Consider the following 26,159-nt stretch of genomic DNA (forward strand, 5'->3'; position numbering starts at 1 on the left):
GTGTGATTTTCCGTAGCCCGATCTTTCAATTATTTAATTTTATATGGTATATTATGGTTAGGTTAGATTGCATTTTTTTTAATCGGAAATTTTGAGAAGTAGCAATTTTTAAGAGAGCTGAGATCAACTTACAATTAATTTTAAAAATACATATTTGTATTTTAGATGTTTTAACAATATGAATTAGTTGAACTTAATAATCATATTTAAGTAATGTGGTTAAGTAAATGGTTATCGAACTCAAATTTTGGGGTGAGAAAATTAAATTGAAAGTTTTACACGTGCCAATTTTAAAAAAAAGTTAACAATGTTTGTATTTTCTTTATGCTAATTCTCTTACATGTTTTTTTTGCGAAGAAATATTTCATTTATTTTTTAAAGTAAATGCCAGCAAAAGTAAATATATTATTTTTAAATAGTAATATAAAGTAATAAAAAGTAATATAAATAATTTTGATTTCTAATTTTTTATTTATATTTTCCTTCCATTACACTGCAGGCTTAGAAAATTAATAAATCTTTATATTTCATGATTTTAAAATTTGTTGTTAATATAACAAATTAGTTCTGTAATTATTATTATTTAATAAACCAACGTTGCCACATAGAGACTATATTATTTTTAAATAGGATCTAATATAAATACTTTTGACTTCTATTTGTTGTTTATATTTTGCTACTACTTAAAAAAAAATGTTTATATTATTAAATGATTGTAAATTTTGTTGTTAATAGGTATAACAAATTATTACTGTTATTTTATCAAACTAAATAAAAAGATAAAATAAAAATTTTATCAATGTATTAAACCAGTCTTTGCTTAAAAACATTAAAAATACTTTTCCTACATCCAAAATTAAAAGTATTATTGCAGTGTAACAACAGAATATATTAATAAAAAAATGCAAAACATATATAGACATACTATCCCTAACTAACTAATGCTAAAGAATAATATTCTTTGCTAATACCAACTAATACAAATATATGGCAACAGCGCCCTTCATAATATATTTTCTGTGTAAATACTATAGCACCTCAATAAAAAAAATAATGTGTCCTTATCTTTATTTGACTCCGCAAAAAATCAAAGATGCCGGCTTCTTTCATAGCATTGCCACCGACCGCTGTCGGGTTTCTAGGAAAGAAACCTACGTCGCCGGACGACAACTAAAATCCAGTTTATATTTTATTAAAATCGATCCTGACGAATAAATGAATTTGATAAATGAATGAATTTTATAAATGAATGGTTTTTGCTGCCGAATTACTAGAATACAATATTTCAAGGCAGATGACGCATCTATTCGATAATTTTTATTCGAATAGTTTTCAACGAATGTTTTCTTACTAGCTATCGAATTATTCGAATGAATTGCAACTATCGAATGTTTCGATAGTATTCATTCGATAGTTCCCACTACTAGTAAATAGTCCGTCCATAAGACAACGGTACAGGGGAACACTACTAGGACCTTGGATAATGTCCGTAACTTGGAACACTACTTCACCCCGAGAATTTAAGATCGGGGTTCCAGAAATATACCATTCATTACTTTTGAACGAATCAGCATGCCACCCTTTAAATATCCTTTTACCACTCAGGGTAACTTCATCACCTGCTAAAGTACCGATATAAAGTTTGTCGGTCAGTTTATAATTTGGATATGTTTCACAAAAACTAACATCTCCAATTTTTAATCGGGTTGATTCTAAAGACTGTTTCAACTCTCTTGAGACATGTAAACATGCTATCCCGTTGTCAATTAGAGGTTTAACCATTAAGCGATTATCACAAATTAACACCTTATATTCATTACCTACCTGTAAAATTTTAGGCTTATTCACGAAAGTGGTAACATGCTCTCTAGTGCCTCGGGCAACATGTCAGAATCAATATTTGTATCGATATCTACATATCAATAAATAATATTTTCTTGCCTTTAGCTGTGTATTTTTTCTAATTTCGAAAAATCGAAAGTAGAGAAAAAAAATAAAAAGTAAAAAGAAAATTGTTTTGCTTGTCGTAAAGGAGGGAACCAAGCTCCACTCTCACAACCGGTTTCTGGGCCTACCCTTCATAAGGTGGGCTGTCCAGGGGCTGGTTCTGAAACAGCTGGTTTCTCTACTTTCGATTTTTCGAAATTAGAAAAAATACACAGCTAAAGGCAAGAAAATATTATTTATTAATATACACTAAAGCTATAAGAATTTTGTTCATTTCATATATCTACATATCTAGATACTCTAACACCCGTATTCATAGTCATTCGTCGGCGAGGCGTTGAAAAATCTCCCAGTCGCACCGCCAGCGAACTTTCGGCGAAGCGAACGATATCAATTTTGAATGCATAGACGATATCCTCGCCGTCGCCGCGCTGGCAACTCGCTATGACTCGTGTGGCGATTTGAGCAAGCGCATTTAATTTGTTTATGTGTTTTTCCGTCCACGGCACGCGACGTTTTTAAACCAGAGCGCGGTACTGATCCCAAAACGTTTTTCTTGTTATTATTGTTTGTTGTCTTTTTGCAATGGCGGTAAAATATTCGGCAAGTGATAAGGAACAATTTATTAAAATGTTGATAAACTATCCTATTATAGAAGATAAAAGGACTGATTCCTATAATATTGAGAAGAAGAAAAAAGCATGGGATAAAATTACGTTAGAGTATAATGAGGTAGCTACAGAAAAGGTAAATATAAAATTTATGTTGTGTAGCTATAATATTCTTTGATATAGGATTTATTATTATGGTTTGAGATAATTATGCATTAAAGTAGATTATATATCTTTTAAACAGGAAATAGAAAGAAATATTTTTAGTAGCTACATTTAAAAAATTCTGTTTATTTTAGAGAACAGTAATCCAGTTAAAAAGATTATGGGATAAAATAAAAAGAAGCAGGAAAAGTGCGTTAGCTGAAGAGAGGCGTGAAGTGATGGCCACAGGAGGCGGGCCGTCTAAACCACTACCACCTTATTCACAACCCGAAGTAGATGCCCTGATACCTCATCTCGATTATGAAGTTAATATTGAAGATGATTCTGATGGCATAAATTTAAAAAATACAGAAGGTAAACTTTCTATACTTTGTTAATCATCAAAACAATTGCTATTTTTATTTGTTTCAGTTGTACGGTCATCAGAAGAGGCAACTGCTTCAACGGTATCAGTCACCTCTTACGTCTTAGTGCCAGAAACCCCAACATTATCCACTCCATTAAACCCAAGTGCTGTTAAAGGTAATATTCTACGATTATAGGACCTAGCAAATATTTTTAAATTAATTATTGTCACAGTCTCGCGCCCCCCTAAAAAAAAGGAAGATCATCTTGATCAGTTGACCAAGGCAAGGTTAGGCCTAGTTGAAAAGGAAGAATCATATATGAAAGAACTTCATGATATCCGTATGGAGGAGGCGAAATATAAGGCGGCGGCTGCCAAGTTCGTAATGTTACAAGAAGAGGCAAAATGGAAGAAAAGTAGAGATGAATAAATAAACGATTAATTTAATAATTAATAAATGATTAACAAGTAATAGTTTTATTTTCAATAGTATGTACCTAATAGTAGATATAGATTTTTAATCAAAATAATTATGAACTATATGGTTTCTCATCACATTACCTAAACCTAAATTTCCTTCACGAAAAATAATTTCTGGAACATCATCGTCGATCTGTAGAGGTTCGTCTATGATGTCACGGTAAGTAATGGAAATATTATGAAGAATAGCACAAGCTACGATAATATAACAGGAAGTGGAGATCTTGGTAGCAAGTCCCCGACTCAAACAAGGAAATCGGCGCTTTAAAACACCAAATAATCGTTCTACGGTATTTCTTGTCTGAATATGTGCTTGGTTGTATCGCCTTTCTCCTGGAGTACGTACTTGTCTAAATGGAGTCAGCAAGTAAGGTAAACATGGATATCCCGCATCACCAAGCAAATATCCAGGAAGTTCTCTTCGTTGAAACTTTCCCTTTAAGGAACTCCTTTGAAAAATGTAACTGTCATGGTAACTTCCTGGATATCGTGAAACAATATCTAATATTTGTAAATTAGGACCTGAAGTTGCTTGTACGTTAATAGAAAAGTATCGTTTTCTATTTCGGAACAGTTCGGCAACATCTCCTCCTGGACTCTTGATAGTGATATGTGTGCAATCGACACACCCTGTGACATTTGGAAAGTTAGCAATTGTACTAAATTGCCGTTGCATTTCCGGAATATCCTCATTAAGTGGAAATGTGATATATGTTCTAGAGTGTGCTGCAAGTCTTCTGGTGATTCTTGTCACAACTCGGCTTACAGTACTTTGGCTGAGTCCTTTCAAGTCTCCACAGACAATCTACAAACATATAATTATATTATTATAAAAGTGTGGCTTTTTTATTTTGTTAATTTTCACCTGAAAACTTCCGCTAGCGTAAAAACGCAACGTTAAAAGTAATCCTATCAATGTGGGTACCGGCAATCCTCTGTTAGTCATGGGTTCACGGACATGTACCATTGGTAATAGAATATCACGCACCACCTCTTTCCTAAATCTAAATCGTTTTTTAAATTGGATTTCACTGTAAAATTCAAAAGGGTTTTCCATATCTCGAATATACCTAAAATAATCAACGAAATAAATAATATCAAATTCAAAGGTTTTCTGCAACCAATTTACCTCCGATGTATATGAAAATCTATGTCCAAAATATCCCTGTGGGCATTATATAATAGATCTAAATCACGTTCCATTGTTAAATCGAATTATTATGAAAAATAAAACAAAATTTAAATTATTTACTAATCTGGCGGTCGCTCGGAGATAGTACTGACCATCTCCAACGAATCGCTAACGCCGCGCCAAAATTTCAGTGAATGCGCATGTGTGTCATTGTTGGCGAACGACTCTGCATGACAAATATGCATGGGAGATTGGCGAACCGCTGGCGGCGCGCCAGCGATCGTTTATGAATACCAGTGTAAATTTACTAGCTGTCCATTCCACTTGGTTTCTAATAGACATCTTGTTCATAACTAAATTGCAGTAAATTGGCTTGGTCTGTTCCTTAACTCTACTTTTTAGAGCTAGCAGTGATTCTTTTGTAAAGCCTGGCGGACCACTTATGGACTGATACCACGGAGAAATTGTTCCCAAATGAGAATGAGGTAAAGCACGTTTAATGTTTCTCGTACATAATTCTAGACTCTTGGTGAATAAAAGAATAATGTAAGAGAAAAAGGCTTGACTCTTCTGAATATTTCTGCGTTTTTGAACCTCTTAGCATTCTTTCGAATAGTGCTTTCGCACTGCCTATTGATGCCTAAAAAGAAACCTTTGAATTATTTATGTTATTACTAAATATATTTTGTGAAATAAGTATTTTTACACTATAGAACTGTTAAATTAAGTATTCACTTAAAGTGTAACCGGAGTCTCCTAGTAACAAACTGTTGCCATATGAGCCTTCTTCAAATCTGGCTTTGAACCTGCTATTTGCAAATATTGTACGGTCAGCTGCAGATCCTGGCCACCTTGCAACAATATCTGTTATAATCAGTCTTGAATCTGACACTGTTTGCACGTTCAGTGAAAACCACCCTTTACGATTCCTAAAGTTCTCCCTAATGTCTCCTCCTATAAAGAAAAACAAAAATATACAAACGTGTGTACCTAATTAATTTATTTTTTAGAAGATCTAGTACTTGATCATACCTGGTGATTGGATTTTAACAGACGAACAATCAATATCAACTTCAATATCATGTGGAAACCTTGCAAATTCAAAAAATCTCATTTTTATTTGTATTATAAATCTTTTTTCTCTATAACATAAATTTCATAAAATTGTTTTAAACGTTCAATATTTATAAGAAAACCCAGAAAGCCAACTTTTCTGGCAGAACTTAACACGGCATTATTGTTTAATTTTAAATTATTGATATATAATGATACTTCATCAAATAATTTAAAAAATGTACTTTCGGTTGCACTGAACAGAAATTTTTTGGTAAATATATTTACAAAATCTATGTTTTGAATTATATATAAAAAAATTAAACAATAAAACAAATCTAGAGGTTGCCACAGAATTTATAAAATTGGAATCTTTTAAGTCGTATGTAAAAAAATAAAGCGCATCAGAAACGTTTTTGCTTAACGTTTGGGTTGCTAACTTAACTTTCATTTTTTCTCGAGCTTATTCTAAATGCCTTAATTTTAACTTTGTGCTAGCATGCAAACTTCAATATGCTGTAAGTTAACAAGTTTTTATATATAATCCCATTTAGATTTTTTGTAAAGCAAAAGAATTTCTAACAAGATTATTCATATGAAGAGTTTTTCATTTGTAACAAGGTGTGTAAAACTAGTTTTTAATTCTGTAATATTGTTTAGATTAACACCTAATGGCTGTCACCATGGCAAAATTTGAAGGTGCCCCATCAAAAGTTAATGAAGTTACATTAACTCCACTCGTTGATAAAACTTAGACATTTTTTTACTAGCTCCGCTTTTTCATACCTGCTTAATAAAAACCCACCTATTATATGTATATATACAGGGTGTTTCAAAACAAATGCGAAAAACTTCAGGGGATGATTCCTTGGTCAAAATAAAGGGTAGTTTGCTTCATAAACGTTGGGTCAAAAGTCAACCATTAGGGAGATATCGCGGTACAAAGATGGCGGAAAAATAATTTTTTTTATTTTTTATCTTGAAAACGAAAAGCGATAGACTAATGAAATTTTATGGAAGCATTACTATTATGAAAACACACTTTTTGGTAATTTTTTCACTTTTTTAAAATGAGTGGAAGGGGTTGAAATAAACTACCCCTGTCATTCTTGTTAACGAAATTTAAAGAAAAATCTTATCAAACACATGCAAAAAAAAAATTAATTTGAATAGTTTCGTTTGTTTAGAAACTTTTTTATCTCTTGTGTTTTTTTGATAAAACTTACCGATTTGAAATTAAAAAATAAAATGTAAAGCATTACATGTCAGGACAAACAACATTTTTAGATAAAGGATCTAGTGGGCTGCTGTCAAACAGTTTTATTTCGTAATAATATCGTTACATTTTCTTCTGAACGATAACCTCTTAAAAATTGTTTACCAAGACAATTTTTAATTCTGTGTTTTAATTCATGAAAGTACAAAATATCGTCAAAAAAATAATGTTTAAACATTGCAACTCAAATAAAAACACAACGTCTTTTGCAGGAGCAATTAACTTTTTTACAACAAGTGTTGAAAATATCCACCTTGTGATGTAATACATGCATTTATCCTACGCAACATTGAGCCCCTAATACGCTGAAATATACCAGGATTATGTCTTATTATATCACATGATGCAATTATGCGATTTCTTAGGTCTTCGATATCCTGTACTGGTGTAGCGTAAACTAATTCTTTTAAATATCCCCAAGGTACGGACTATTTACAAGGTACGGGCATTATCCAAGGTCCTAGTAGTATCCAAGGTACGGGTAGTGTTCCCCTGTACCGTTGTCTTATGAGCGGGCTGTGTCCAAGGTTATGGTTCAAGTTACGGACAATATCCAAGGTCCTAGTAGTGTTCCAAGGTACGGGTAGTGTCCCCATATTGCTTCAGTATGGATACAGCGTAAGCCCCATGCTGCTTCGTTCCCATTTCTCAGTCTAGTCAGTAGTTACGGCTGTATCAATTCATTGTGTCCTCACTCTGGCCCCCTTTTGTTGTATTGGATGACCGAGTGCAGAGATGCGAGACCACCTCACGCTGTTACTGTTTGAAGCAAGTTTACATAAAGAACAGCTAAGTGTAGATTTAAGTTCTACTTTTACATTTAACATCTAAAACATTTTCAGTCTTAAACAATAATGTACATCTTAAGTAATATCGTACAGACTATGTTTAGTGGTTAGATTGTTAAGAACATTCATGTCGATTTAATATTTAAAATATGATTTAGATCTTAGGTTTCATTACATTACGTCTTGTAATGGTATTACTTTCATAGATATTTAGTACAACTCTTAACACCATTTTTTTTTGACATATAACCACTATAATAATTATTAAAATTGTACAATGCTATTCACCATCACAGTCCATCTTGAATAAATATAGTCATTAGTTTTAAGTAATATACAACTGTGTTTTCTTTCTCTGTACATGCCTGGCGCCCAATATCTATATTTTTTTGTTTATTGTTATTGATTAGTTTTCTCTCTAGTGAAATACCTTACCCACGACTGCTCTCCGATGAAAAGCTGCCGTTCGCAGTGGTAATGTTTATAAAAAAAACGCTACAAGATATACAAATCTAGTGATTGTAATAAATGCGACATGGGGAGGGGATGGCGATATGGGGAGGCAGTTTAAGGATGGTCACATTGTTTTCTTTAGCTAATTGCAGGACCTTCCAATCAAGATTCGTACTGTGTAATGTGTGTTAAAAATACATAACAGAACATAAAACAGGTCTTCCTTCTTAAACATAAGAACAGGTATTTCTTCTCCAGGTATTCGCATGAATGATTTTTCAAAATAGTTGTTGAATATTTCCTTTTCCATCCACCCCTTGGTGCTCGCTGCATACACAAGTTTTCCCTCAAGAATATCCCCATCAGCATGTGGATTGGCAACCGATTGATCCCAGACAAACTTTCCTTTGAAAATTATTAATGGAGGCGCGTTTACCTGCCGCATTAACAGTCGTAAGAATGATGATATTTTCTCTCCCTGGTCCAGATATTACCCTTGTGGATTGATATTTTCCCTTTTCACCGACCACATTAGTTTTACTAGGGTAAAAGGGTATAGGTCTTACATAGGGTCTTACCCATATTCCAAATCTTATTCGGTTTATCGTGAAGGTCAAGGTCATCTATCACTTTTTTCAGTAAGCTGAACATATATGTGACATATCTATTTTTCATCAATGAATATATGTTCTAATATATTTTTTTCTTTTTATTCTTGGTTTTAGGTCGTTGTGATGGGTTGCAAAGATGTTACTAGATTTTGTTCATTATTTTATTTTTGTGACGACGTTTCAACAGTATATGTCTTTTTCAAGTCTCTTAAACGTAGATTCCTACAGAATTAAAATTATTAAACTGGACAAAAGCACAATAATACATATTAAAACTATTATTTTTTTAGGGACATCACACTTATAAATATGTATCAAACATACATATTTATCGTTTTAATAGCCGATGTCTACTGTTTGATGTGAGATGTTTGGGGTTTAAGTTACACTCGTTTATTAATTCCAATAAAGTAGGATGTATTTTCCTGTTACAATTTTTTTCAAGACAATTTTCAGCTAAAAGGTTCTTTTGTCAAACGTAAACATTAGTAATTAATAGATCAAATGACTTACCTTAAGGAAATTTGATCCTAATTACACGAACAGTTTTGTCCGAAGTATTACATAATTTCTTACACATAGAGTATTAGTCTCGTGTAGCGAGATCCGTACGACAAGTTTAAATATTAGAAAAAAAAAAAACGCACATCCCTACTCTACTGCCCATCCCTAGTCTCCTGTCATCGTAGCGTCATTCAGTTTAAAGACCTCTGATAGCCTTTGGGTGGGAATTGTACTTATAAATTTGGGGATTGGGTTATGTAATACTTCGGACAAAACTGTTCGTGTAATTAGGATCAAATTTCCTTAAGGTAAGTCATTTGATCTATTAATTACACTTCACAGTTTTGTCCTCGTATTACATAATTTCTTACACATAGAGTAGCTGTTTAAAGACTTAAATAAGGCTATCAAGAGTAATGCAGAACAAATTTATTTTTATATATCAAATTACATAGAGAAAAAACCATTTTAAATCGAAAAAACTCTTCGAATTAAAAAAAAACATTAAAACCTATAATATTAAATTCAAGTGGTAAACTTATGAATATAATAACATTTTTGTATTGTAATAACATAATAATGGCAACCAAATAAAATAAAAGTAATAAAGGATATATATTAATATATCCTAACATATGAATGAATATTCAGAAATACTGAAAAAAGAGTTCATTCAAGAATTTACGTTAGACCCTTTCAATAATCCTCTAGCAAAAAGGTCTGGAGGGACAGCTAGAGGTCGGTTATAAAACCTGTTAAATGTTGCTGATTTTTCTGTCCATCCAGCTCTCTTCCGAATTTCCTCTACACTCACACCCCCTCTGTTAGCAGCTGACGTAGCAGCATGTCTGACACTGTGTCCTGAATATTGCTCTGTGCTTATTCCACTCATTTTTAAGGTGTGTTTTATCCACCTGCTTATGGTCTGGCTACTTGCTGCATGAAAAGGCCTTTTGTGTGTTAAAATAAGTGTATCATACCCTTCTTCCCGAAATGATTTTGTTTTTTCGATGTAAAAGAGTATGCAAGTTGCCAAACACAATTCTGGCTTGTCCAAGAAGAACGGAATTTTGAGAACAGGTTGTTGTCGATTCTTACCACTGGATTTTATTCTATCTGGAATGAGAATCTCCAGCCTATCCTCAAATCTAATGATGTTGTGAATTTTTATTTTTGATAGAGTTTGAACCCTGTGCGCTGAGATGAGTGCTAGTAGGGTTACTAATTTATAAGACAATTGCTCTAAAGTTAAACGGTCTAAAGGAACTAATTTTTCCAAGAATGATAAAACAGGATACGGATCCCATGTCGTATCATACTTTGGTTTTGGTGGGTTTTGATTATATATTCCTTTCAGGTATCTTTTTATGAGGGGTTCATCAGTGCTAGAAATAGGAAGTATGAAAGACAAAGCTGCTTTGCAGCTGTTTACGGCCGAGAAAGATTTCCCACTTTGCGCTTGTTTATTTAAAAAATTTATGAAGTGGCTTAAGGAGTAAACCCACGGGTCATGGTGTGCCTCTATGCAAAAAACCCACCATCTTTTGAACCAACCATCATAATGCTTCATAGTCGACTCTGATACCGAGGAGACTATTCCTTGAATGGCTTCTTCAGGGAACGACCTTTTCGAAAACGCAACCCTGATAAATGAGCTGCTACCAGGGTAGTGTCTCTCCATAATGGATGTGGTTTTCTGAAAGGAGATAAAATAAGGTTCCTTCGTGGTTTAAAATAAATCGGTTTTGCTATCATAAGATTTCGAAACAACGGGAACCAGGGTTGTGCGGGCCACAAGGGTACTACCACAATTCCCGTTGCGCAATCTGTTACAATTTTATTTAGCATTTTTAAGATCATCGAAAAAGGTGGAAACGCATAGAAAAAATAATTTGTCCAGCTTATTGTAAAACTGTCTACATCCACCGACCCTGGGTCTGGCTTCCAAGAGATATATCTTTTGCATTTTTTATTTAGCTCAGTGGCAAATAAGTCAATTTCAGGATAGCCAAATTTATTACAAATTTTTTGAAAAGCGATATTACTCAATTCATATTCAGTATCAATCTTTTTGCATCGTGATTCTAAATCTGCCTCTATATTATCTTTGGTGTTGATATACGATGCAAACAACGAAAACCGTTTCTTTTCGCAAAATTGCCAAATGTCTTTAGTTACTTTGTGCAATTTTTTGTATTTAACTCCCCCCATTTTGTTAATAAAAGATATGGCTGTAACGTTATCAATTCTGAATAGAATGCTAATGTTCACTTGGTGTTTTGTAAAAGATTTTAAGGCATTGTAAGCTGCTAATAATTCTAGATAATTAATATGCATTTGTATTTCCTGGCTATTCCAGAACCCATGAATATTCACGCCATTGCAGCTAGCTCCCCACCCAATTTTTGAAGCATCTGAAAAAATTACAATGTCGTATGTCCCTTTCATAATTGGATTAAAAGAATGTTTTACGTTATTACACCACCAACGTAGTTCGGTTTTCACTTTTGCACTAAGCAGCATGTATTTATTATAACTGTGTTTTGTTTTAAGAAAATTAATTTTTTCCCGCTCCAAAATTTTTGTGTAAAGCCAGCCATACCTAACAGCAGGGCAAGCAGCTGTAAGAACACCTATTAACTTTGCAAATTCCCTAATTGTGCAGCGAGACTGTGATAACATTTTATTTATATTTTCTATAATCTTTTGACGTTTATTTTGAGGAAGGGAAACAGTCATATTTTCCGAGTTAAAAATAAAACCTAAATATGTACACTCTGTGCTTGGTGTTAATTGACTTTTATTAAAGTTTACTATGAAACCTAATTGTTGTAATATAGATACGGTTTTGTTTACATCTTCAACACCTTGTTTTATGGATGAACTTATTATTAAGATATCATCTAAATAGCATATACAAATAATGCCTTCGGTTCGTAATTTCATTAAAATAGGTTTCATAATTTTTGTGAATATATAGGGTGCTATGCTTAGCCCAAATGGGAGACAATTAAATTGGTAGAGTTGGTTTTCAAATACAAATCTTAAAAATTTTCTGTGTTCTGAATGTATGGGAATAAGGAAATACGCATCCTTTAAGTCAATACAAGTAAATAGGCAATTAGGGTACAATAACTTTAACACCGTGCGATAGTCCTCTAGTTTAAAGTGTGGAGGGTTGAAACAAAATTCATTTAGATGTTTCAGATTAAGTATAAAACGGAACTGTCCGTTTGATTTTTCTCGTAAAAAATATGGAGAAATAAATTGGTTCTTTGTATGCCTGCATGGTGTTACCGCCCCAACACTTAAAAGACATTTTAAGCTATCTAAAATGTTTTTCCCTGGGTTTTTCAACATATTTTTACAACTATTTTGAAAGGGTTGTTGTAAAAATTGTAGTTTTAACCCTTGTATCCAGCTTAAAACTAGAGGATTATCTGTTAGGGTTCTCCACTCATTTATAAAACTCTTAAGTCTACCAGCATATTTCTGACTTGCTATATCTACCTCTAAGGTTGGAATCGGGATGGTGTGTAAGTTTCCGGTTTCCGACGCACAAGGCGGCTTCTCTGATCCTTCCTGATTGTCTTCTGGTCCTGATACTTCCCTTTCTGTTTGAATTTCGATTTGTTCCAAGGGCGCTTGTAGTTTTTTGACTGGAATTTCTGTTTCGGGTTGGCAATCTTTAATTCCAAGGAGGTTTTCTTTAACTCTTTCGTAGATTTCAACTGATCTGCAAATTTTTGTCCAAAGAGGAGTTCATCAATAGGGAACTGCTCTATGGATTTACGTATGGTAGGGTTTACTTTTGGAAGAATAATGTGTCGTCTGTGGCTTGATAAGCTGTGGTGTACGTTTGTCAGCAATTTTGCTGCATTGGCAATATGCTTTAGAAGATCCTTGGATTCTTCAGAGGGCTGTGAAAAGAGCTTATCTAGAGGTATTGCTAGAGCTGAGATTGCCGCTCCTAGCTCGTCTTGGGTACGCCCTAAGAAAGCGTCTTGTCTGAGAACGCTTTCTTCCATTGTGGACTGTATTTCCACATTGAGTCTAGGGGCAGCTAATAATTTGCAATTGCCTACAATTGGATATATATCCATAATTTTTTTCTTTTCATCCCGTTCAATACCAGATTTTAGAAAGTCTTCCCACCTAGATGCTATCTCTATATGGATATCCTCAGCATAAGAAATATCGGCCTTACGTTTAGAGCCTAACAGGTCTAAGGCGTCATTATCTGGTACTGGCAATGGGTTATTTTGGATGTCGGGCTCTCCCCCCCTTTCCTGAAGGGATAACTCACCCTTTTCCATATCACAGTCTAAAGGCGCCTCCTCACTGGAGGAGGATGTCGAACTCGATGAAGTATCCGAGCCTATATCTCTTTGTTTACTAGATTTTTATAATAAACCCTATGACAACTGCGTCAGGGTTGTATTTGAACCAGTGATTGTTTGAAGCTACTGAGCTTCACTAATATGCCATAAAATAATATGCCCATAAATATATGTAGCCTCAGACATCTGAGTTTATCTTATGAAGTAACAATCACTTTCTACTGCTAAATTGCATATTTAGCAGAAATGTGTGGCTACAGAGCCCCAATACGAATAAGCAGTTTAAAAATAAAGAGATATAAAATATTCGTATGCAAACTCAGACATCTGAGTGCATATTATACAGCAATATTCACTTTTTGTTGCTAAATAGCATTTTTGACAGAAGTGTATGGCTACGGAGCCACACTACAAAAAGGCAATTTAAAAATGATGCCTATGTAATTTTGATATGCAGACTCAGACATCTGAGTGCATATCATAGAGCACGTTCACTTTTAATTACTATATAGCATTTTTGGCCGAAGTTTTTGAGCCTCACTACGTGCATATGTAATATTAATATGCAGTCTCAGACATCTGAGTGCATATAATAAAACAACATTCAATTTTACATTTTTTTTTTTTTAATTTGATCACTGGACCAGTATGTAGTTTATGTACCTCTTTTGTCATCTGGTTGACCACTGTGTAGAACCCATTATTATAGACAACCAGTCATACGGGATATAACAAAATGAAGAATGGTGGTGTTTGTGTTTATCTTAACCGATAGAGCCGAAAACAGTTTCGACTTTTTGGGCGTTATTAATTACTTTGCCCACAACACATAATTATGTTGTAAAACTTCGGAATTGTGCCCTGTTCTTCGAGAAATATTTCTTCAAATTCTACTTACTACTGCTTGAAGATGATTCCAGTGCTCTCCGTAGTTTATCCAGCAGTCTCTTCTTTGATTTCTTGTCCCTTTTGCGGTTTTTCGAGCGCCCCATTATCACTAAATTTCACTAATTTATCACTGCGTCTCCCGATCGTACGTATTTCGCAACGACAAAACTAAGAATGACGCTACGATGACAGGAGACTAGGGATGGGCAGTAGAGTAGGGATGTGCGTTTTTTTTTTCTAATATTTAAACTTGTCGTACGGATCTCGCTACACGAGACTAATACTCTATGTGTAAGAAATTATGTAATACGAGGACAAAACTGTGAAGTGTAATAGCTTATCCTAATAGTATGGGTACAATTTCAACAACACTACACATAATGGTCTGTCTGTAGACAAGACATTAAACACTACGCAAGAATAAAAATATACACAGTTTTCCTTATAATACAAAAGTTAAAAATTCGAAATTTACAATAGCAGTATAAGGATCAAGTGAAGTGTGTGTGTTCCCTTGGTTATCCCAGTTGTTCCGGTCCTATGTGTTCCCTTGATTTTTATAGTTCTATTGTTAATTTCGAATTTTTAACTTTTGTATTATAAAGGAAAATGTGTATATTTTTTTTTGGAATTTTGAGTATCTATCGGATATTGAGGGCGGAGTGGCAGATGAAATTTACTTCTTCCGTAAAATGAACAGGAAGGAGGTGAATTGTATTGATCCATAGTGATAAATGGTGCGAAAATCTAAAAATCGATATCTACAGTGGGCAATGTACTTTAATCAGTTAACCAGTTGGTTATGCTAATTTTGACAAAAATTTTCCTTCAAACACCTCAAGCTTACATCAAAATAACCTACGGAATTACTCACCTGTTATGTCTAGAGACACCACTAAACATGGAATTATAAGGATTAGGGTAGGTTAGGTTAGGTTTGCTGCCCCCCTCAGGTTCGGACGGTTTTGGATAAGGTGATATTTTACTGTTATTTTTGCCAAATTAAATGTTTTAGAGATGGTAATAGCTTGGTTGATATGTTTTGAAACCAATAATTTAGCAGATGCCGATAAAACTTGCATCGTTTTTTGAAAAAAATTGTGTTGCATTTGTACGAAGGTGCCCATGGGCTACATAAACACTTTTTTCTTTGAAATTCTAGTGGTTTATCATTATTTAGTAACATAAGTAGTCATGGGGTCACCTTAGACCAAGGTCAACCCCCATTTTTTTCTTAAATTTAGGGAAATTTTCCCGTCCATAGCACCCCCTATGTAAATCTTATAACATGGGGCATATGTAAATTCCTTAAATCTACTGATTTTTAGATTTGGCAACGTCGCACTTCGTTGAGCAGCCGGCAACGATGTACATAGACGCCGGACGCCACCTAACGCCTACCTCCGGAACTACCAGGCGCCACCTATCGGGTAGCTCAAAAGCTATAAGGAAGATAACTGTAATTTGGGGGCCCATTTAAAGCTGGCTCAAAGGTATAGATCACCTATGGAGTCTAAAAGGAGGAGGCGAATCGAACGCAAAAATTTTGGGCCCAGATTTCATGATCTAAATGAAGTTCGAAAATCGCCGTTAGGGGCGCATGTGTTCCTAGAGATTGAGAAAGACATAGCTTCTTATGGCAAGAATATCTAATTTGTTATAAATTATAGAGTCCAGTTAATATTTAGGCATATTTTTACCAGATTTAGCTTTTAGAAATGTGTTTTTTCTAATTGAGCAAATGTGCGTGGCTAAAATCGTGAATACAAAACCTTAAATTTGAGTTTGAAAAGTAAGTTAGAAGTTAGGTTATATCAGATGCCGGTTGTAGATATTCTTTTTCTAAGTTGTTATTATAAAATTGTTGGTTCTTTTTAGTGCATACACGGCCGAAGAAAAATATAAGCTGCAAATATCACCAGTTCAACCTTTGATTTGATGTAAACAGTAATTGTTTCCAGAGTTGTTTCTTGATGACAAATGCGAATTAAATAGTTTATGGTGTGTTTGTGTTAGTGATTTATTAATACTTTTTCACAAAAACATTTGAAATTGATATGTTTACATGCAGTTCAGTGTGATACTGTGGTGATACCATTTGAAGATTAACACTACTGTTGCACCCTTTGATCAGTGTTATCTATCCCATAACTTTTTATAGCTGAAACCAGAGAATAGTTACAATGAGCTGAAATGTTTCCGGTGTCCAATAGTGTTTTTTCTTTAGATTTTCTGAATTTAAGTTTTAATGTCATTAGCAAAGTTTTGCAAATTGTCACTGTTTCGTAGACAATTAAATTCAAGATGTATTATATTCAATGTGATCTAATAATTGTAAAGGTAAATTTTCGTAAATAAAATATTAATGAATAAATAATGAACTTAATTTATTTCAAAAGAGTTGTAAATATGTTTATAGACTGACTTATTTCATCATATATTTATTTATTTAGCAATATTAATACATTACAACTTTTGTTTTTATTAACTAATTCCGCTAAATTTAATAAATAAAATATACAATATATAAATTTAATATACAATTTAGCACCTAGATGTTAAATATATGTATGTACTGCACCAAAAAATAAAACAGGAACATCATGTTACATCAAGAACACAAAAAATTACAATTTAAAAAAAATGCATCCTAAAGAAACTAGTAGGTAAATTATTTTTAATTAATTTTTATAACAAGGCCTCCTAGGTTATGTTACGCAGATGTTGGTTTTATGCTATATTCTCTATTAATTTGAATTTAAAATTAATCTGTACACTGACAGTATATAATTTGAATGTTTTTCTTAACATCTATCCATATTTTTTTAAATAAATAGTTATACCACTTACATTAGGACCTTTGAAAAGGCTTGGGTTTCTTTGACCCCGTTCTTTATTTGCCTTTTTTCCACTGTAAGTTCCACTTATACAGCCAGGTACGAAGCAGGATCTATCGTTTAGGATTTTTTTAATCATACTCATTGGTACATTGGTAATAGTTCAAAATTAATGTTGAATTTTATAAAACTAGCCAAGCGAGCATTCCCAGCAACTGTAGTTGGTTTGGGCAGTTTTGCCTCTATGTCACATCTTGCGACGTTTGAAATATCATCCACAAAAGGAAAGTGGAAACGGTTCTGCGAGTGCCTCAAATATTTTATAACAAACTTGCCTTATTCTGCCAGCTCTATTACTTGTCCGACATAATACACAACTGTTTTTTTTTTGTGGGGAATCTTCAAGAACAAAGTCGTTACATGAAATTGTCTCGTCATCTACAAAAAACAAAATAATTTTTTATGAAAGATACTGAACCGTTAGAAAAATAAAGCAAACATTTTTACCTAGAAGTTTAGTGAATTCATCGCAGTCAGATTCCATGCCTATATCCGAGTCAGATGAAGACTCGAGGAATCTGTTTTTTTTTTCATTGCTGTAAAATATTCTGATTCAGAATCTGAAGATGTGGCACTTTCGTTAGCTCTTTTCGATACTTTTCTTAAAGTCTTTTTAGTTTGCTTCTCTGCAAATGTCTTCTAATTCTTCAACTCGAGTTTTCTCTGGGGTGCTTGTGTAAATTCTAGATTTTCCTATACGAGATTTCCTGTTAGTTTTTCGTGGCTTTTGGGAACGGTTTAACATTGGATGGCTTAACAATAGGATGCATGGAAATAATATTAACAGGTGGTTTTGTTACTTCATCGACGATTTCATCAATTATTGAACATGAATTGAACATGGCTGTTGTTTCAACTTCTTTGTTTACAGAATGATCGGACACATCATTTAAAGTGGTAAGATGATCAGAAGGGGAAGGCGGATGATCAGAAGAGGGGAACGGAATATTTGAAGTTGTAGCATTTTTTATTTCCTTTAATAAAATTGAATTTAAAAATCAATTTTTATTTAAATTTCTTAGTATTGGCGCCATCTATTTGCTAGATGCCAAAGATACCAAACTCCATTTGTTACAGCTCACTTGTTTCGATATTTAATTTTTATTAGCGCATCTATTCGCTAGATGTCAAACTTCATTTCTTACAGTTTACTTGTCTTGTTTATTAGCGCCGTCTATTCGCTATATGCCAAACTTCCTTAATTGCATTTCACTTGTCCCAATCTCACTTCGCTGTGGATTGCGATTTTCTGTTCTAGTGATTTCGATCATATGATATCACTTTTTTCTCTCTATTTTTCTTTCTTTCTGGGAATTTGGATCTGAAGAAGACGCGTGTTTCGGCGTCCGACAAATTTTCCAGTGAAAAGCACTCTGCATCCACTTTTCGATTTCGATTGCATGGGTATCCGATTTGGAGATTTGAAAACCTTGTAAAGTATGCAATCCAGAGTATAGATCGTATTTGTTTGCTTTCTTTATGGAATGACCACCGTAAGTTTATCCGCCATTTTATATAGCCCTATCTAACTAAATTCTATTTCAGTTATTTCCGTTTGTTATTTCGTTTACTTGAGTATTTAATTACTGGTTTGGATCGGCATATGGTTTGAATATATTTATGTAAAGCTGATTTTCAGACCGTAAGTTGTTTTTTTTATTGAGTATCTATCCTGAGAACTATTTTTTTATTTATAGAGTAACTACCACATGGTACTCAGTAACTACCACATGGTACTCAGTAACTACCACCTGGTACTCAATAATTACCACATGACCTTAAGACAGTGTTCCTGACATTACAATCGTTCTTTTGCCTGATATCGAAGACTTCTCCTGCCATAGTCATCTGCATCCACTTCTGTTAGTCTGGAGAATACCTAACTACCTGTTTACATCATAAGAAACTATATACAGATAAGTCTCTCTTAAGTTTGATACACAAGGTACGCTTTTATTTTATAATTTTTGAGACAACAGATTTAATAACCTGGTAAATTATCACTATTTATCCCACATATTGTAGTCAAAATTATTTTTATTTAACGTTATAAGTTATAATTTGATTCGTACAGTACACTCTTACTTACTATGATATTTTATATGAAAATTATTAATACGTATTCATTTTAAAGGTTTTTGTACACGACATGTTTCGAAACATCATCGTATTGAGACATACATAAATTTCACCTGTTTTTATTAAGTACCTTACTTAGTTCAAAAAATACAGTTACTAAATTCAAATCTATTTAAAATAACGTGCGGTTTTATTGGGATCACTGTGATTAATTGATGATACTTGTGTTCGTTTTCAATAAATGTTTAATGTAGGATAGTTATTTCTGACTTTTATTCCTGATAAACATAATAGACCCTTAATGCTGTTGATTACTTTATTTTAGCTATGTTGTGATATCGTATTTTTCTTTTTGGTTTCTTACTTTACCACTCTCATAAACAAAGTAAGTGGCGCCCTTTTCACTGACTTTGACCATACCTATTTGAATTCTTAACATCAATATTAAAATCTCTGCAGCCTATATATTATCATTTTTTTATTTTAATATTTAACAACATTAGAAAGTCACTGTGAGTCAGAAGCCTTACCTACGAACCCAGCTTTCCTCTAACCCTGAGCAACGGATTCTTTTTTCATTCTATTTGGATAACGCCAGAAAAGTCGTGACAAAGTGTTAATCGAATGAAAGATGTAGATGGTTACTCTATCGTTGACTCACCCTGTACATACCTTCGATTATAAAACCCTTCCCCGGAAATTACTTGCACAATCAACTTCTCGAGTAGACGATGCAAACAATACACGAAAAAATGACGCATTGAAAACAATTCTCCTTCAACCACTGCTCTTGAATTCGCATTACCACCAATGTAAGTGATGTATTCAGTAAGGCTGAGAGTTATAGCAAAAACAATAAAAGGAAACATTAAAATAATAACAAATAAAGGCATAAATAATAAAAAATTGTAATAAAAACACAAAAAAACACAGAAATTCACAAACGTAATAACAACCGAAAGTGAGGTTAGGAAATGATGTGGCAGAAACTAGTTCCGATAACAACAACCATGGCGCTGCGATCTTAATTTGAATTCCCAATACTGATTTTCAAACTGATGTTTATAACAATTTTCTCTTACACCTTCCAGAAGAGGTCTTATTTTGTAATATCTGTCTTTCGTCTGATCTTTAATTTGATCGTTGTCGTTGAAGTATAAAAATCTACGTAATTTTTGAAACCGTTTGAGAGACATTACATTGGCAATTTGATCAATTCTAGCACCAGACCAATAATCCCCCATGGCCGGTAAATGTATTAACACCCATAGTCATAATTATGGATAAAAAATCGGTTATTTCAGAAGGATTTGTATCAATAGGTTTTCCGAGAATTTTGCTACTATAAATGTTTGTTTGATACACAATATCATTCATGACTTGAAGTGAAAAAAGCTTTGTAAAATATTCGAGAGGTGTTCGAACATTAGCAGTTTCAGGAATTTTGGTGGCCTCAAATCCGTGGAAACAATGTCATTCTCAATCCAAGTGTAGGTATCCGTATTTCTACTTACTTTGCTATTCTGGCGGGGCTGTTCAGATTCATAATTCTCCTCTGTTTCCGATTCAGATTCTGGCATAACAATGTCCATTCCATGTGGCCACTCCTCATCTTCATTCAAATCCGTTATGACATTTATTACAAATATGAATAATAAAACGAACCGGCTCAAAAACCACTTACAATAATTTCATTTGTCATGCAGCGTGACCATACTTTTGAAAAATATGGTTAAATCTTGACTTAGTTATAACCCTTTCTCTGTCTTTCCCAATAAAAGAGCACTTGTTGATCCCAGTGAGCTTCAAATGATCTATAGACTGCCTTATCAAGTGGCTGGAGCTCATGGGTTGTGTTTCTAGGAAGACACAAAAATGTGATTTCGTGTTTATCAGCTTTTTCAACTATTGTAAAGTCAAGATGGCACTTCAAAACTTCACGCCACCAAAAACCAGCAATATCGGTCCACCAATTTTAAATTTTGCCACATGACGGATACATTCGACAAAAAGTTCGGCAGTCATACTGCCTTTTGGTGCCATTTTTACCAATGTGCCTGCTGGTAAATTGTGATCGAACTCGGGTTTTATTCTCTTGCCTTTGAAAATAATCATGGGGGGAATAGCTGATCCACATGCAGACACACAACCAACCACAGTCACGTTCTCTGCATGTTCTGGGGCTACGAGATGCAAACGTTTTTCTCCTTTTCTAGCCAACACTGCCTGCTGGTTATGGATGGTGAGACGACACCCCTTTTCATCCATATTGAAGATTCGTTCAGGTTTATTCTTAAATCCTAAATCATCCAAAGTATTTCCGAGTTTTGTAAAATAGTCTCCTACTATAATTGGATTCAATTTTTGTGCACGAGCGGGATTAATATTTTGTGACTCCTATCTACTAAATGAGGATTTCGCTTCAAAAAAAGTTTAGTCCAACCACGGCCGGCCATTTGTTCGTCTTTGTTAAATTTATGTTTTATGTTGTTCAATTCAACAAAACGATACACCTGTCGCCTTACACTTCTTTTGGTATAAGGGTATCCAACTTCTGCAAGCCTTATTATTTGATTGACGAAATCTCTTTCCTGCTCCGGGGTTAAAATTGAGGATCTTCCTAATTTGCGTTCTTCTTTTCCACTCTCCAAATGATTCCGAAGCGTGCGTCTAGGAATTCTAAATCTTATAGCAGCTGCACGTTGGCTCAACCGACCCGTTCATACAGCTGAAATAGAAGAAAACCATACACTTCTATATAGTCAGAAATAACGCCCATTGCACAGTGGTTCCATGTATATGTTAAGCGGTGACAAAAATCAATTATTTCAATTATATGCACAAATTTGTAAAAAAATACTATAAAATTAATTAACAGATGTCCTACTACCCCGTTAGAATGAAATTAGATAATAGAGTTTAGAATTGATAATTTTTTTAATATTGGTTCCTTTCTACTGTTTAATGAAAAAAAACTATACTAAAATACATTTTATTTATTATATTAGGTATATTGTAATTATATGCTTTGGTTATTTATAACAATTTTAACAAATACTAAAATGACAACAATAAAATCGAAAATAAGAGAAATCGAATTACATCATGGATTTTTTTAAATTTTAGTATGAATATGGGTTATTCAACTATCAAATTTAAAGAGGAAATATTAATACTTAAATAACAACAAACAACAAAATTTTATATACTATTCATCTAACAAATCTAGTACTGTCTTAGGAAAGCTATTTTTATTTTTTGGCGGCAATTTCCTTAATTCTGTTACTAAGGGATCTGAACTAAGTAAGAGCCTATTTAAAAGATCCATATTACACTTTGTACGAGACATTTTTCGAGTATGATTTAGTCGAAATAATTTATACTCTTTATTTTTGGCCTCAGCAGCTTCTTCTGATAATTCTCCAATGGGTAATATGGCGCTTTCTATTACATCAGGACCATGTATAAGTACCTTCTGGACTGAAGGGGGAAGATTATACCAGGGATATTCAGCCACCAGTAACCGAGCCATACTTAAAGAAAATTCTTTAAACTTTATAATATTAATTTTGAATCCTGATGAAATGCACCTTAAAATTACAGAACATCTTTCTAGAAGACTCTTGCTTAAACCTGTAATTTCAGAGGATTCATCTAATTGTTTAAAGAATTTTCTTGCGGTATTTCCGTCATTGGAAGTACCGCTTCCTCCACATTTTGGCTTATCCACTATCAATCCTAATTTATTTCTAAACTCAGATTGAATCTGGCCTTTCCTTTCAGAAAAAAGTTGCTTTTCTTCTTTAGACCGTATTTGCCATTTTTTAAAATTTAATCTATATGAAAGATGTAAAAAATATTCAAAGAATCGTATATATGAATGTAAAGGTGACAAGCCAAATTTAAATGTTTCTGGGCGAACTTGTTTTTGAAGGCACAAATCAATATCGTTCATTTCTTTGGGACTTGAACCACATATATAACATCTGGCTGAAGACGATTCAGTTAAACTGCTACAAATCTTCCCGTCCACCATAGTAAGCTGCAATTTGTGCTTTATGGAATAGTTCTTGTCATTAAATGAAACTACTGTGGGCTTCAGGGAATTAATTTTTTCTGTAAAGTATTTTTCTTCGTTAAGAGCTGCTTCTTTAGTTTCTTTTTTAAATTGGAATCTAAACGGTCTACAATAACGTGTAGAGGAGGTTCGGGGGTTTTTCCACACTATTTTTCAGGGTTATTTTCAAAACAAGACGAAGTGGTACATATGAGTCACAAATAAACTTCCGTCTTGGAATGTTGGATCTTGAAAAGATTGCTTGTATTCTGAGTGACCACTACTACCGTCAAATCCCCATTTTCCAAACAAAACCAAATTTTGGTCTTGATTGTCTGAAGTAGAGTTTATCACCTCTTGTTGTGATGACCATATTCTGCTTGCTGTATGATCGAGTAAGTTTTGTAACTCTATCTCAGCAGATGATTCGGTAATTTTAATGTAATCTTCACTGGGGTAGCACTTTTTCTTGGACTTTTTTCAAACTTTTTGATACGAAGGAAACATATTATTTATTTTAGAATTAATAAAATTTCTTAACAATATATACTGGTGTTTAGTCAGTTTAGCTTCAACTAGAAGAGATAAGACTTCATCGGCATCAACTTTCTTGTAATTAACGTTAGATGAAGGCCTTCGTAATATAGTTACCAAGGAGTTATCGATGACAGAAATTTGCGACAGTTTTCTCTGTTGTGACCGTCGACAACACTCATCAAAATTTTTCTTTGGTCTTCCGCATGTACGAGTAGATGGTTTGTTGACTTGGGTTAATTTGGACACCTGTATGTAACGAAGATATCATCGGTCTTTATTAACCAATCAGAATTTGTTTTTAGAAAAAAATCTTTGTTGCGCCTGGCTTTTGCCCAATTTTCTGCTATTTTTTTGCACAAATAAAAAATTTTCTTTTCCAAATTAGCACAATTCAAATTTTCAGCGTCAGGTAACTGTTCTAATAAATTACCAAATATTTGTTTTGATTTTGTTGAAACAGACCCAGCCTTTGTCAACCATATCTCAAAAATACCCATTCTATCCAATGAACATCGATATGATGTACCTGAAAGGAACGGAATTTTTAAGCCTTATTTTGCAATACCTCAGTTACTTCAGATCTTAATTAAAAAGGGAGTAGCAAAAACTGCACACTAATATTTGTTCTATAATAGGTCAAGGCATGTATCTACTTGACACTATGGAAATTATTTCGGGAAAAGGCGGGAAACATATTTGAAACGCCTAATTTTTCGATAATTTTGTATTACTAATGTCAAAGTAATAATAAAGTAACTAATTCTAACACTCAGAATTAATAAACTTACCTTGTTTTTGGACATTCATAGCTAAAAATGTACAACCAACACCACTTTAATAACAAACTGTCAACAAATAATGTAAAGTGACGTCTGCGAAGCGCCAACTTGATTAGGTTGTAACTTTTTTATAGCGGAGTTATTTGACACGGTCACGGTTTAGGGTTAATTTTTTTAATGAATACATAGTTTTAGAGTCCTCAATATTTTATTATTATGAATTTGAATTATTGGTTATTTAAATATAATGGTTTTACAAAAAAATTATGTTATTGATTTTGACGAATTTTGTCCATTTGTGGAACCACAGTGCATTGGTAAGAAATAAAGCCCACCCTACTGTTTAGCTGGGCCTTATTTCTGACATGCAATGTTTGAGGTTAGACCAATGTTACAATAACAATCAGAATTCATCGACTTTTTTATGAAATGTCAACTCTTAAATTTGCTACTTACCGACAGAATTAAACTCCCACTCTTTAAGTTAGAACCTTATTGCGGAGAAAGACTTAATTTTGTGAAAATTTTACAAAACACCTGCTTGGCTGGTAGATTTCAAAAAAGGAGTCAATTTCAGGCCGAATAAACGCGTGGAAACGGTGCGCCATCTATGTAAAATCATCTATACTTACAGTCGAACAATTTAGTGGAAATTAGAGATGTTTTTGGATGCAGTTTTTTGCAAAGTGGGCTTTGTTACCTGCTGGGCCTTATTTGTCTCAGGTACCTTATTTCATTAATGTAAATAAATTTATTAATTTAAATATAAGAAAATGATATTTACTTGCATTATTTTTTTTCTTTACCTGATTTCATGAAAAAGAAGGCGGAACACAATCCCCTTCGAACCAGTAAAATGCTAATTTTCTATCTTATAGATTCCATCCATTTCTTGTTAATGTCAAAGTACTCGGGTAACACAAATGGGCATTTCGCTCGATACTGTTGATATATTGAGTACGTAGAAGTTGTTGATGCAACTCCATTTTACATGGGGGTAAATTTGATGCATCATAATTTTTTAATAGTTTTTTTATATACTCATATGGATTATTTGCCTGATACGAAATACCAATTGACAAATAGTGGACTTTAGAAGATGTTGATGGTTTAGGAAGTATACTTGAGGATATCAGTGTATGTTTCTTCATAACAGTTGAAAAATTCTTGTAGCACTGTGCATGGTACCCTTTTGTCGGGGTTACATTTTCTGGTA

General features: G+C 33.5%; 3 protein-coding genes across 6 annotated transcripts; 1 reads left to right on the forward strand and 2 right to left on the reverse strand.

The window, feature by feature from the left end:
* Positions 1–2,464: 2,464 nt before the first annotated feature.
* Positions 2,465–3,534, forward strand: LOC115877039 (myb/SANT-like DNA-binding domain-containing protein 3). The gene is made up of 4 exons (XM_030893105.1): positions 2,465–2,694; positions 2,858–3,077; positions 3,135–3,245; positions 3,303–3,534. Exons 1-4 carry the CDS (start codon positions 2,533–2,535, stop codon positions 3,497–3,499), a joined length of 690 nt encoding a protein of 229 aa, XP_030748965.1. The 5' UTR covers positions 2,465–2,532; the 3' UTR covers positions 3,500–3,534.
* Positions 3,535–3,573: 39 nt separating this feature from the next.
* On the reverse strand, positions 3,574–4,910 carry LOC115877038 (putative nuclease HARBI1). 2 transcript variants are annotated; one of them, XM_030893103.1, is made up of 4 exons: positions 4,834–4,906; positions 4,679–4,736; positions 4,415–4,619; positions 3,574–4,354 (listed from the first exon to the last, which is right to left on the reverse strand). In XM_030893103.1, the coding sequence occupies exons 3-4, from the start codon at positions 4,604–4,606 to the stop codon at positions 3,587–3,589; spliced, it is 960 nt and encodes a 319-aa protein (XP_030748963.1). In that variant the 5' UTR covers positions 4,607–4,619; positions 4,679–4,736; positions 4,834–4,906; the 3' UTR covers positions 3,574–3,586. The 2 variants fall into 2 exon arrangements, with proteins under 2 accessions (XP_030748963.1, XP_030748962.1); XM_030893102.1 differs by having other exon boundaries at positions 4,679–4,910.
* A 4,972-nt stretch (positions 4,911–9,882) lies between these two features.
* On the reverse strand, positions 9,883–14,798 carry LOC115877040. Of its 3 annotated transcripts, none has more exons than XM_030893106.1 (2): positions 14,605–14,798; positions 9,883–13,744 (listed from the first exon to the last, which is right to left on the reverse strand). In XM_030893106.1, the coding sequence occupies exon 2, from the start codon at positions 11,045–11,047 to the stop codon at positions 10,040–10,042; it is 1,008 nt and encodes a 335-aa protein (XP_030748966.1). In that variant the 5' UTR covers positions 11,048–13,744; positions 14,605–14,798; the 3' UTR covers positions 9,883–10,039. The 3 variants fall into 2 exon arrangements, with proteins under 3 accessions (XP_030748967.1, XP_030748966.1, XP_030748968.1); XM_030893107.1 differs by having other exon boundaries at positions 9,883–11,062.
* Between the last annotated feature and the right edge of the window lie 11,361 nt (positions 14,799–26,159).

The sequence above is a fragment of the Sitophilus oryzae genome, unplaced genomic scaffold, assembly GCF_002938485.1.
Source record: "Sitophilus oryzae breed Bouriz unplaced genomic scaffold, Soryzae_2.0 scaffold_1442_pilon_pilon, whole genome shotgun sequence".
Classification (NCBI taxonomy): Eukaryota; Metazoa; Arthropoda; class Insecta; order Coleoptera; family Curculionidae; genus Sitophilus; species Sitophilus oryzae.